Genomic DNA, 12,766 nt, shown 5'->3' on the forward strand with positions numbered 1-12,766 from the left:
TAAAGCCTTGCTTTTCCAAGATTCACCCCAAAACAAAATATTTTTTACAATAATTTTCATTTTTAAATCTCAGTGGCTTCCTAGCAACACTTTCAAGGAAGATACATTTTTTAATATCAATGCCTGGGTCCCTGAGGGTTAAACAATTAGTTGCTAAACAGCATGTTTTAATATTTTTAAGCATACTTTATAGAATAATATAGCAATTGTTTTCACACATAGTAAATTTGTGTGGCTAGTGGATTCTTTCTGTTTCATTTTAACTGTATAACTAAACAACTGCTATCTCTGCATTGCATGGGAATATTTGAAGAAAAACCCCCTTGGTGTTATATTTATTTATTTATTTTTTATAATTGATCTCCCTAAGACCCCCCTCCTTCATATATAAAATATTCAAAGACTACATCTAATATGCAGCAGATGTAATGAAATTATATCAGTCAGAGAGAGAGAGAGAGAGAGAGAAAGAAAGAGAATATGCTGTTAAAATCTCATTAAGCCTAAAGAAACACTGCCTCATAGCACCAGCTGAGCACCAGTGCAGGACAAATCCACACACACATGCACGCACGCTTTTCAAATATACACCTATAATGCTTTGAACTCTAGATCTCACTAGCATGGCATTGCTGCCACGGCAACCGCTTCCAGGCAATAACAATCCAACAAAACATAAAACAGAAATGCATTGAAACTAAGAAAGAAAGAGAGCACAGGAAGGGGTCATGTCTCTTGAGAAATGTCCCTTTCCCCTGAGGCACTGCCAGTCATCTATTCCCTCCTCCCCTCCACCTTATCAGTCTTGACCCTCTTTAACAAAGCTGTTAAACTGCTGGTAATACAACCAGATTTATATGTTTTGCCCCTCCTACCCCTCCAAACCCTTTTAGCTTGATGCATCCTAATAGAGGGATTCATACACACTCACACATTCGCCAAGCCGGGTAATTCTAATTAACATGCAGTTTGATCAGTCTCAGCTGTTTCCAAGCAGATTAAAATGTCAGGGCTGACAGAGAGGGTGAGGATGAGCTAGAATTAACAAATACACAAGAGAACCAAGATTAAGGGGGTAGCCTCACTAGCCTATTTTAGGATAGCCTGCTTGTCAGTCAAGTTTCAGAGCTGCTGACCTGTGCACAAATAAAAAAGTTATGAGTCAGTGGTGACAGAATGAGAATATATGTTTGGTTGGTGAAAATCACAAAGTAATGAAATAATGGTATACTCTGACAGGGCAGTTTGTTCTTGCATAAACAGTGGGATGCTGAATGTCCTGAACAGCCTGCGAGTGCAAATTCCAAGCAGATTCCTTCTTATTCTCCTTCAAATCAATCCTTACCTCACCTTATCCCTCATTCTCTATTATATCCTTGAGGACAGCAGGATTGATTTGAGTCTTTTTTCATCTCCCTTTTTCTTCCACTGAAATATTTATGTGAAAGAGAGTGACTGTGCCGTTGTATGACTACTAGATGGCAGCCTCTGGATCCATCTGAAAAAGTAGGCCTGCCTCATTTGAACTGGGCCTGGTAGAGTATAGTACACATCCTCTAGATCAGTGGTCAGTCTCCAATTAGCGGACCTGCGGTCCGGACCCCGGCTTGGTTCCATCATGACATCGGCTGACCCATCTCACTGTTTCTGCACTTCAAGTGATCAGCGCGACAAAACAATGGAGCTACGTACAACGCAAGCCCTCGGGCGTAGATACCACTGATCTTTCAGCACTGTATACTCGAATACTTTTCTCTTTTACAGAACACGCTTCATTTATACCCTTTCGCACTCAGCGCGCATTGCTAGACGTGGTTATTTTAACGACAGTAGGCAGTAGCAGAAAAATACAGTGAGCAGCAATATAGATACTGGCGTCTTTCGCTAAAACACACTGCAGAAAACAAGAATGAAGCAAAGTGAATTAAATTTCATGTGTCTGAAATGAATCCGACCATTCAGCTAAACCAGGTTTGTGACAGGACAATGTGCTTCCAGAGCGCCTTTAAACTATCGTGTTTTTTTCAGCCTAAAATTGCCTTTATGATCAGCATGTTTAAAGACATAGATGGAAAGGAAAAACAACCAGAAATGTGATATTACTAGCATAGTGGAGTTCTCATGAGAATGTTTCCATTATTTGATATTTATATTCAATTTATAGGCCTACTTAACTTTAGCTAACATCATTTTAAGCTTTAATATTGTGCTGTACATTGTTTGTTGTTGGTAGATTTTCACTTTAAGGAAAATATAAAAACGGTCCATTCAGACTTTTACATTTTCTCTCATGGGGATACCCCTGAACCCCCATAATGTATCTTTCTTTAGTCACAAGGCCTGCTATGCCACTTAGGTATCTAAAAATATTCAAACACAAATACTGGACTGCTGTCATTCAGCTTCAAAATGAACAGTGGACTTTATCTTTTAATATTTATAACAAAGTGCTCTTGATTGATGAACTCGTTGAAATATTTTAATCTTTTGGTAGAAGATCCCCCAAACCCCACTACTTTGGCTTTGTCTCTGGGGCCCAAAATAATCCTTGCCTAATTTTGAAGAGGCTGTTTTGACGTTATGATTTTTTTCTTTTACAAAGTACTATTGCTGCCAACTTGTAAATTTATAAAAACTATTCCATAAAATTGATTAAGCATTCCTTGTGTCATTTCATAGCTACAGTATACTGACTACTGACATCATGTAAGTTATTGTCTGGACCTTCGCTGGGAAGGAAATGTAGATGGTTGGAACTTTAATTGAATACCCCTGCTCTAGATGAACACTGGGTAGAATATTTCCAATTTGTGCAAGTGTAAAGCTCTGATTGGGGTTGGCATGTCTTATCTTGCAACCCTGAGCATGTTGAGCCATGGGCCGTAGTTTGCCCATGCCTGCTCTACATCCTGCTGTTGCACAAATAGGCAAGTAATAGGTAAGTTTTAAGGTGCTTTATTGGCATGACAAATATTTGAACATTCATATTGCCAAAGCGTTTACAGTTGAGCTGCATACAAATAAAACAGTGCAAAACAAAGACAGTGCAAAATAATGTACATATTATAAGAAAAAAAAAAGACTAATATGCAATGTATACTTGACAAATATGGTACAAAAAGATAATGTTAAATAATAAAAATGAAGTTACACATAGAGGAAAAATAAAATATTACTAGAAAACTATAAGGAAGATCTATAGTAAAATATGATGGAGACACACACTCGGGTCAGTTCACTCACTGTCTCTCATTCTGTGACAGACAGACACATATTGTGCTGCTATCACACAGCACTCCTTGTGTTCTCCTAATAAGATGGGCAGTCTTTGTTTGTTAAACGTTCAAATGTGCTGTGAATATTTTTTCCCAGATGTCTGTGTATTTTGTGCATTCTGTTAGAAAATGCAGCTCTTGTCTCAATTTTATTTTGATCACATTGTGGACACAATCCTTCTTCCTGTGGCAGCCATGTTTTCCTGTGTCTGCCCATTTCTATAGTAAGGTTGTGTCCACTGAGTCTGTATCTTGTCAAGGTGGCTCACAGGGCCAGATAGCATTGCATTTTACTCTGTTTTGGCATTAAGTTATGCAATTATGTTTTAATTGGCTGTATCTAATTAGTTTTGCTGTATTGTTCTGGTCCAGGTCTTAAGCGTGTTGAGCTAATGAGCATACACCTCTCACTTAATGAAGTATGACATGTACAGCAGAGGCGATTTCAAAGATTTAAAATTTCCCAATTGTGGCAATGACGAGTTTAATATATGTAATATCTAGTGTAAAATATAATCACTGTTCTATTGCGCTGTTCATTCAAGGAACACAATCAGAGTTTTTTCATACATAAATATGTCCATAGAACTCAGTGGACGCATGGCCCATTATATTCAAAGTCCCTTTCAAGGCAAGTCAGTCCACTCGGTGGCCATATTGGGAATGCTTCTCGGCGGTACATCTCCTATCTATTTGAATGGGGAAAGACCGAAATCTCCAAAACAACTGGTCAAGATTATGATCAAATAACATTTTTCAGATTAGCAGTAAAATGGTCTCAAAAATTGAGATTCTTAGCTCAGATCATGCTATAAAAAACTATTTTTCAGGCTAGTCCAGCTAATGAGCATGCACATTTTCGAGTTAACTGACAAAGATTATTGGCTCTTTTACCTGCGAGGCAGGACTTCTTTTTCTATATCCGCCATATTGGGTATTCCAATTTCTTGCATTTATTTTTAAGACAAGTGCTCCATCTCTGGTTTAATAGTCTCTGATTAGATTTCAGGGTAGAAAAGATTGACGTTCACTGGACGACAGGCTCTAAACACTTTGTTTTGGGTCCTTCTCTATATGATGATAGGTTGAGCTCTCAAATGGGCAGGACTTTGCAACAAACAGGCAGTAATTATGTTGGATTGACAAAGGTTTAGGGTTTTTATCAAATTCCCTAAACCAAGGCCAAAATTATCAACTGCAACTACTCCTATAGCTCCTATAGCTCTGGTCTTGCTGTAAGGTCTGTAAAACCTTCAAACCTTAAGCTCCAAAAACTTTTTTAAACTTTCAGGGCAGGCTTTGTCAAGCCAACATCAACATTTGTCTTGACAAACTTTAACTTTTTAGTTGAAATGGTGATGTAAATCATCGCTGTCTAGAACAGTGTCGGAGAAACATGTGCGTTTGTTGGCAATCTGAGGTAACACATATATTAGAGATTCCATAATCTGATATTTTGTTGCAAACACAGTTTTACCTTATTTAATTAATTTCATTAAAGGGGTCATGTAATGAGGAATCACGTTTTCCTTAATATTTTCACATATAAGAGGTAATTGTGCTATAAAAACATGCTGTATGTTTTAGAACTCAAAACTTCCTCTCCAGTCCAAAAGGAGCATTTATTGTTTCCACTCTGTTTCCACATTGGCTGCACTGTGACAACACAGTCCAGAGTCATTTGAATATCCCTGCCTCCACAACATAGATTATCATCATGTTGAATTGATATAGCAATATCAGCTGAGGTACGCAAACAATGAAAGTGGTAGTAGTGTGGGATTATACCTTTGTTCAGCACCTTTCTACAAAGATTCTTCTGAGAACTATTATGATTCAGGCTTTGCAAAGAAACTTCTATTTAAAGATGGAGCAGTGCCAGCTATATTGGACACAACAGTAATTCCAGTGAGTAACAAATTTATTACTACTTTTCAGCTGTAGTAGTATCGCAAAATAAACCATGCTTAGGACTCGAATGCGTAGCGGATTGTGCTTATTACACAGTTACTTACCAAAGAAATACATAATTGCTCTTGAAATATTGATTTGAGACTAAATTATTTTATTATGTAAGAAGAACACATAGTGTGGTGTGCATTGAAAGACAATGGTGTAGTATACCCTAAGGTTGCCAGCTGTCTCATATTGGCCAGGACGTCTTGTATTTTGGCTGAAATTATTGCATCTGGAGCCCATTGTAGCTGATTTCAGTGGTGAAACAGTTGAGGGGGATCCCCTACCATGGTTGACCAGCAAAATGATTGAGGGGATGAGTATTGAAGCGGTGATACAACAGAAGGTAACCCCCAGGCCGACTGTCCCTTATAACTCTACGTACAGCTCGATACAGAATATCAACCCTTCACATTCACAGCTTGTGTTAGTCTGGACTATTTTCACTGTTGTCAGCTTTATATTGCATTATTTTATCATCAAATCATATATGCCTAATAATATAAGCATTCGTGAGCAACGGTATGCCAACTTTGTTCCATTTTCATTTGTTATTTCAGGACTTATGGCTATCATATTGCCTGTACTGAGTGGCTTCAGGAGATTTTGTAAATCGCTTTCACATTTTAATGCTTTAATTCTTGGAAAAAAACAGTTCCACATGTGTTATGGCAGTGGGTGCTTGCTCTGAAAAGATGTTACCCAAACATAAAAGTGGGTGTGTATATTAAAGTCTTAAAGGGGACATAGCACAAAAAACAGACAGAGTTTCAGACAGAGACAGGGTGGGAAAAGGTCATGTAATGCTATATTGTTTTTTTGCTTGTATGCAAAAACCATTACTAACATTATAAGTGAACCTCAAGAAAAATAATAAATAAATAAATAAATGCATGGCATGACTCCTTTAAGAAATTGCATGGCATGACTCCTTTAAGAAATTGTGCCTTTTGAGTAGTAGTTTGAGCAACAAAAACAATACTGTAAGTCTGTGCTTCCCCACCTTTGAAAAGCAGCAGCTGCCACTGATGCATGGTAGAAGAAATGGTTGAGACAGTAAAGACAGTTCTGTATGATTTATCATCTAAAAGAAGACAGACATGTATTCCTCAGACACAGGAAAAGCTATTTTAAGAAATCATCAAACAGCTATAGAGACAAAAACAACAGGGCCCTGTGTGTTTGTGTTTTGCTGTCTGCTTCCATCTCTGCAGCCCTCCTCGACTCACTTGGACAAGATCCATATTTTACCATAATCTGCCCTTTGTGTATCAACAATGAACGGTGAATATGTCCTTAATGAATGAGCAGATCATGAAACATGATAAAGTTGTGGGAACATCAATAGCAAAGTACACAAACATATAAAAAGTATTAAAACGTACTATAATTAAGAAACTCATGTTAGCCATAGTCATATAAATGTGAAAAGAAGATAAACAAACAAACTACACTGAGTTTTGTCAGCTGAAGGTAATAGTTCTGAAACAACTTTCATCAGCCTGTGTTATAAGGGCAGTACTCTTTCTGGTAAGTAAAGTATTGCATGCTCATGATCCCATTTTCCTCGTTTATTCTGGTGAGTGTGTAAATCCCGCCACAAGCATGCATGAACGCAGCATTGCAACAGCTGGCTGATCAAATCACAGTCATGGAGCAACAATACCCGGACTCACTTATTATTATTCTGGGAGATTTTCATAAAGCTAACCTCACCTGTGAACTGTCAAAATACAAACAATACATCACATGCCCCACCAGAGACAGAAATATACTGGACCACTACTACACCACTGTAAAGGATGCATATTGCTCTGTCCCACGTGCAGCTTTAGGACTCTCTGATCACTGTCTGGTTCATCTTCTTCTGACCTACAAGCAGAAACTAAAATCAGCTAATCCTGTAGTAAGGATTGTAAAGAGTGGACCAATGACCTGCTTTGACTGAACTGATTGGAATGTTTTTTGAAGCTGAAGCTGCAGCCACAGGCCTGGACAAGCTCACAGATACTGTGACATCATATATAAGTTTCTATGAGGAAAAGTGCATCCCCACTAGGAAAGTTTTATCATTCAATAACAACAAACCATGGTTTACAGGAAAACTTCATGCCAAAGAGGATGCTTACATAAGTGGGGATAAAATATTGTACAACCAGGCTAGGAACACACTGACTAGGGAGATCAGAGTGGCTAAAAGAAGCGACTCTGAAAAGTAAAAAAAATAAAAAGAAAAAGAAAACAGTTTTCAGCCAACAATCCAAGCATTTCCAAGTACAAGACACCTCCCCCTCGCACTGTGGAGAGTCAACAAATGGCTAATGAACTGAATGTGTTTTACTGCAGGTTTGAAAAGCCCAGTTTCACACCCCTCCCCCACTCTGATCTTCACTTCACACATAGACCAACACCTCCTGGAACCCCCCTCCTCCCCCTCCTGCTACTCAATTTTCACTTATGATCTGTGAGGAGAATGTGTGCCGGGTCTTTCGGAAACAAAAGACTAGGAAAGCTTCAAGCCCAGACGGTGTTTCACCTGCCTGTCTGAAAGTCTGCGCTAACCAACTGGCCCCCATCTTCACATAGATCTTCAATAGATCACTGGAGCAATGTTAAGTTCCCTGCTGCTTCAAATGCTCCTCCATCATTCCGGTCCCCCAAAAACCCAAAATCAAAAGACTTCATGACTATGGACCTGTCGCTCTCACATCTATGGTCATGAAGTCATTTGAGAGACTGGTTTTGGCCTACAGATGCTGTCAGTATGGGACAGCATTATATCCTGCAACACCTCGACAGACCTGGGACTTATGCAAGGATCCTATTTGTGGACTTCAGTTCAGCCTTCAATACTATCATGCCTGATCATCTTTCAACCAAACTGACCCATTTCTCCGTGCCCACCCCAATCTGTTGATGGATCACCAGCTTTCTGACAGATAGGCAGCAGCTAGTGAGACTGGGGAAACTCACATCCGGGACCCTCTCACTGTTATGACTGGTGCTCCGCAGGGATGCATTCTCTCTCCACTGCTCTTCTCCCTGTACACAAATGACTGCACTGCAAAGGACCCCACTGTCAACCTCCTGAAGTTTGCAGACGACACCACGGTCATCTGCCTCATCCGTGATGGTGATGAGTCTGCATACAGATGGAAGGTTGAACAGCTGGCTGTCTGATGCGGTCACAACAACCTTGAGCTGAACACGCTCAAAACAGTGGAGATGATAGTGGACTTCAGGAGAAATCCCCCCGCACTCCCCCACACTTTTAAAAATACCTCTAAATTACATTCACTGAATTAAAGGGAAAAAAATACTTCTTATTAAGTTTTATTCAGTAAAGAAATTAGCTGCACAAATCCTATTGTTATCAAGTGTTTTTGTCTTGTTTTCCATTTAAAATTGTCTAAAAATCCTTAAAACAAGATACATTTACTTGAGAAGCAACATATAAGATATTTAGACTTGCTTTAAGAGAATGGATCTTGTATATAGGTGTATGTTTTCACTTGGTTATACTTCTGTGAGTGCAGTAAAGGCAAAATATACTTATATTCTAGATCTATTCTCTAAAAGCAAATCTAAATATATCATATGCTGCTTCTCAGGTGAATGCATCTTTTTTAAAGGATTTTATATATTTTAAAATATTTGTATTTTTAATATTATATTCAACATTCTCAGATAAAAAAAAAAATGTATTCTGCAGTATAGCTGCTAAAGTAAATGTACGTTGTTTTAAATTAGTTTTAGATATAATTTTTTTGAAAACAAGCCAAAACAAGAACAAATCAAAAACTTATTTTAATGCAGTGTATAATGGGGCGAAGACTACCCTCTCTCACCTTTCTGTTCACTTCAATCCATCTTTAACTCACAAAAAACAAACTCTCTCATTAATAAAGCAGCATATTGCCAGTTTTCTTCACGATAAGAAATGCACAGTGACACATATATTATGATTCTATAAGTCACGAGCCATCACGTTATAATTTAGCTGCATTAAGCACCCGCGCTCGAGGGATGAGCGTCCCGTGACAAAGTGTGCCTCAGCCGGGTGCAGTTTCAATCTCTCCCCCTTAGATCGGGACATTCGCGCAACTCACAGAAGAGGCACTGACCACACAGAGCAATGCCAGTTTTGGAGTTTGTAGTTATTTACATGATCTGCTTACATATTATTTGAACTTTAATAAAGCTATAACACATTAAATATAACTGCATTTAAGATGCAACACCAGGGTGTTTCCTTTTAAAGACGCTCAACGTGCAAGTTTTGCTTCAGTGGAGCAGCAGCTCTGGCTCCACTTATTCCACAACAAGAGTGCTTCTGTATTTACTTATTTCGTATTTTTGCATTATAATTCCCTCATACTTTGGATCTACATCACCTCACCTGAAGCTGTTTGGAAAGTTTAGAGTGCATCTGGATTGTGAGCTGTGTAATTCTTCCTCTCCTCATTCAGGCGCAAACTGCAGTGCTGCTCTCGCGCATCACCATGTTACATTAAATGAGATCAAACGACTATTTGACAACGGAAATTTTTGTCAACAATTTTTTATTGTCGACGTTGTCGATAACGTCAACCAATCATTTCAGCCCTACTCTGGACCCCACACACCCTGCCCACTCCCTTTTTAAACTGTTGCCCTCTGGCCAGCGCTACAGAGCACTAAGTGCCAAGACATCCAGGCACAAGAACAGTTTTTACCCTCAGGCCATTTTCCACATGACCAAATAAACTGCCTCAGGACTCCCCCATAGTGCAATAATGTAAATACATACCTCATGTACATATGTAAATTCACTCATATTTAATTCAATAACTGTACGTACCCCTACCCTGCACATATATTACCACTTGCACATGTACATACACCATTCTGTTATATGTCCTATTATTTGTGTCTATTTATACTCTTACCTTGTTTTATATTCTGTGTCTCACTGTAATGATTTGTGTGCACTTGTTTCTCCTATCACCAAAAAAAAAATAAAAAAAAAATTCCTTGTGTATGTGAGAACATTTGGCAATAAAGCTCATTCTGATTCTGATTAACAACCCTCAGTGATAATGACAGATGTGGCATGAACCCTCAACACATTACTTTCAAGACGAACCAGATTTATGTCGTCTTCACCCCTTCTGCTATACAGCTCAGACATTGTGAAGAGCTAATGGACATACCCTCTCTTTCATTTAATCTTGGGATGACAAAATAAAAGTAAAAAAAAAATAAATAAAAAAATGTCATACTGAGAAGATTGAGAAATTATATTAAAAGCTCCCAATCTCTTTCTTCTGGGTTTCAGTGCTACAGACAGCCATTCTCTCTCACACACAGCTGCTTACATGCTAATTGGGTCTCTGATAGAAAGCAGCTGTTTTTTCCCCTCAGTCGCACATGCTGTTGTCCTGAAGGATTTGTCTAAATTGAAAAATCACAAAAGGTAGGGGTGGAGCTAACGAAAGAAAGGGTTGTCATTATTTAACAAGTCTCTGTGTACACTGATCAGCCACAACATTAAAACCACCTGCCTAATATTGTGTAGGTCCCTCTCGTGCTGCCAAAACTGTGCCAAACCGCATCTCAGAATAGCATTCTGAGATGCTATTCTTCTCATATGTGGTTATCTGAGTTACTGTAGACTTTGTCGGTTCGAACCAGTCTGGCCGTTCTTCGTTAACCTCACACATCAATAAGGCGTTTCCATCCGCAGAACTGCCGCTTACTGGATGTTTTTAGTTTTTGGCACCATTCGGAGTAAACTCTAGAGACTGTTGAGTGTGAAAATCCCAGGAGATCAGCAGTTACAGAAATACTCAAACCAGCCCATCTGGCACCAACAATCATGCCACAGTCAAAATCATTGAGATTAAATTTTTTCCCTATTCCGATGGTTGATGTGAAGATTAACTGAAGCTCCTGACCTGTACCTGCATGATTTTATGCATTGCACTGCTGCCACATGATTGGCTGATTAGATAATCGCATGAATAAGTAGGTGTACATGTGTTCCTAATAAACTTCTCGGTGAGTGTATATATGTATGGGATTTTAGAATTTACTCCGAATGGGGCCAAAAACAAAAAACTTCCAGTGAGCAGCAGTTCTGTGGATGGAAATGCCTTCTTGATGAGAGGGGACAATGGAGAATGACCAGACTGGTTCGAACTGACAAAGTCTATGGTAACTCAGATCACCACTCTGTACAATTGTGGTGAGAAATATAGCATCTCAGAATGATGAGATGAGATGCGGGTTGCCGCTGTTTTTGCGGTACAAGGGGGACCTACACAATATTAGGCTGGTGGTTTTAATGTTGTGGCTGATCGGTGTATATACACAGTATACTGTACGTATATATGAGATAATGACAAATGTTGCAACAAACTCAAACTCACATAAATGCACCCATACACACAGAGTCTGATCTAACTAAAAAGAGTGTCTCTTGTAATGTAGCTTTAAGTGACCTCAGAGTGTCAATCACTGTTGGTTGCTGAGCAACAGAAAGTACCATCTCAGATAAGATAAAGGACTTTTTTTTAATTATGCACATATGTTGACTTTTCTCAAAAGTGGATTTGAAAGCCTGTTTTGTTTGTTTTGAGTGTCTTGACAGTTTCTCCAACATCCAATGGGTTGGCAGAAAGTACTTATGACAAAAGTAAGGGAAGCCCTTATTAAACTGTAAGACTAAATCATCTTGATTTATTGATGGTTTTTATTGTGACAACTAGTGTGTGGTACAAAAGTGTACCCCGATATGTTTAATTAAGCATGTAATGAGTTTGTACAGGTCCCAAATGACACAAATGGCAATCCAGTGAAGAATTTAACTATTCCCTTTTGGGTTTAGAGGCCTTTGTGTTTTTAAAGACTTTGAGACAGAAAAATAGCCTGCATAAGCTTTTAGGCACTAAGTTTTAATAGAATCTTAATCCTATGTGCATTTTTAGTGTGCCTGCTTGGTTTTTCATCTTTGACAAGAATGCTTTATTTTCTTTGTTAGACTTGTTTGATTATGGATATTTGTTAGTCTGAACATCGCTTTTCCCTATTCAAAGGTGTGAACCTTTTCTTCATGTTGCCAGGCAACACCAGCTCCCATGAGGCTTTTCCTTGAATGAGTACTGTGCTCTTTCAGGTTCAAAACTAATATTTGTGCCTCTCATGAAAAACTGAAAGTATAGCAGAGCTTGTTGACACATCAGTGCTTAGAACAAACAATAGAACATGATTTTACATATCGTTTCATATCCTTCCGTGGAAAGGATATGAAACATCAATGGAATTCAAGTCAATGGAAACAAGACAAAACTGCAGGTGGGCAATAATAGATATCAAATAACATTTTAATTCAGTTCTGGGGTGAAGAAGGAGGTCTGTGGTGGACAAAGCAGTACATACCCTGACATAGAGGACTTTGTCTCCAACACGATAATGGCCTTTAGGCTGCTTCTCAATGCAGAATTTGACTGGACATTTGCATGGTGGGTCCTCTGATATCTGCCTCACCTGAAACA

At 38.7% G+C, this 12,766-nt stretch overlaps 1 protein-coding gene across 2 annotated transcripts in view; it reads right to left on the reverse strand.

Annotated features, from left to right (window-relative positions):
- LOC127415784 (growth arrest-specific protein 2-like) overlaps positions 1-12,766 on the reverse strand; it is a 53,753-nt gene that overhangs the window by 4,882 nt on the left and 36,105 nt on the right. For both annotated transcript variants that reach the window (XM_051654707.1, XM_051654717.1), the window contains exon 7: positions 12,651-12,758. In XM_051654707.1, coding sequence (XP_051510667.1) covers positions 12,651-12,758 — 108 coding nt within the window. The remainder of the gene's footprint in view (positions 1-12,650; positions 12,759-12,766) is intronic.

This window comes from Myxocyprinus asiaticus, chromosome 2 (assembly GCF_019703515.2).
Source record: "Myxocyprinus asiaticus isolate MX2 ecotype Aquarium Trade chromosome 2, UBuf_Myxa_2, whole genome shotgun sequence".
Lineage (NCBI taxonomy): Eukaryota > Metazoa > Chordata > Actinopteri > Cypriniformes > Catostomidae > Myxocyprinus > Myxocyprinus asiaticus.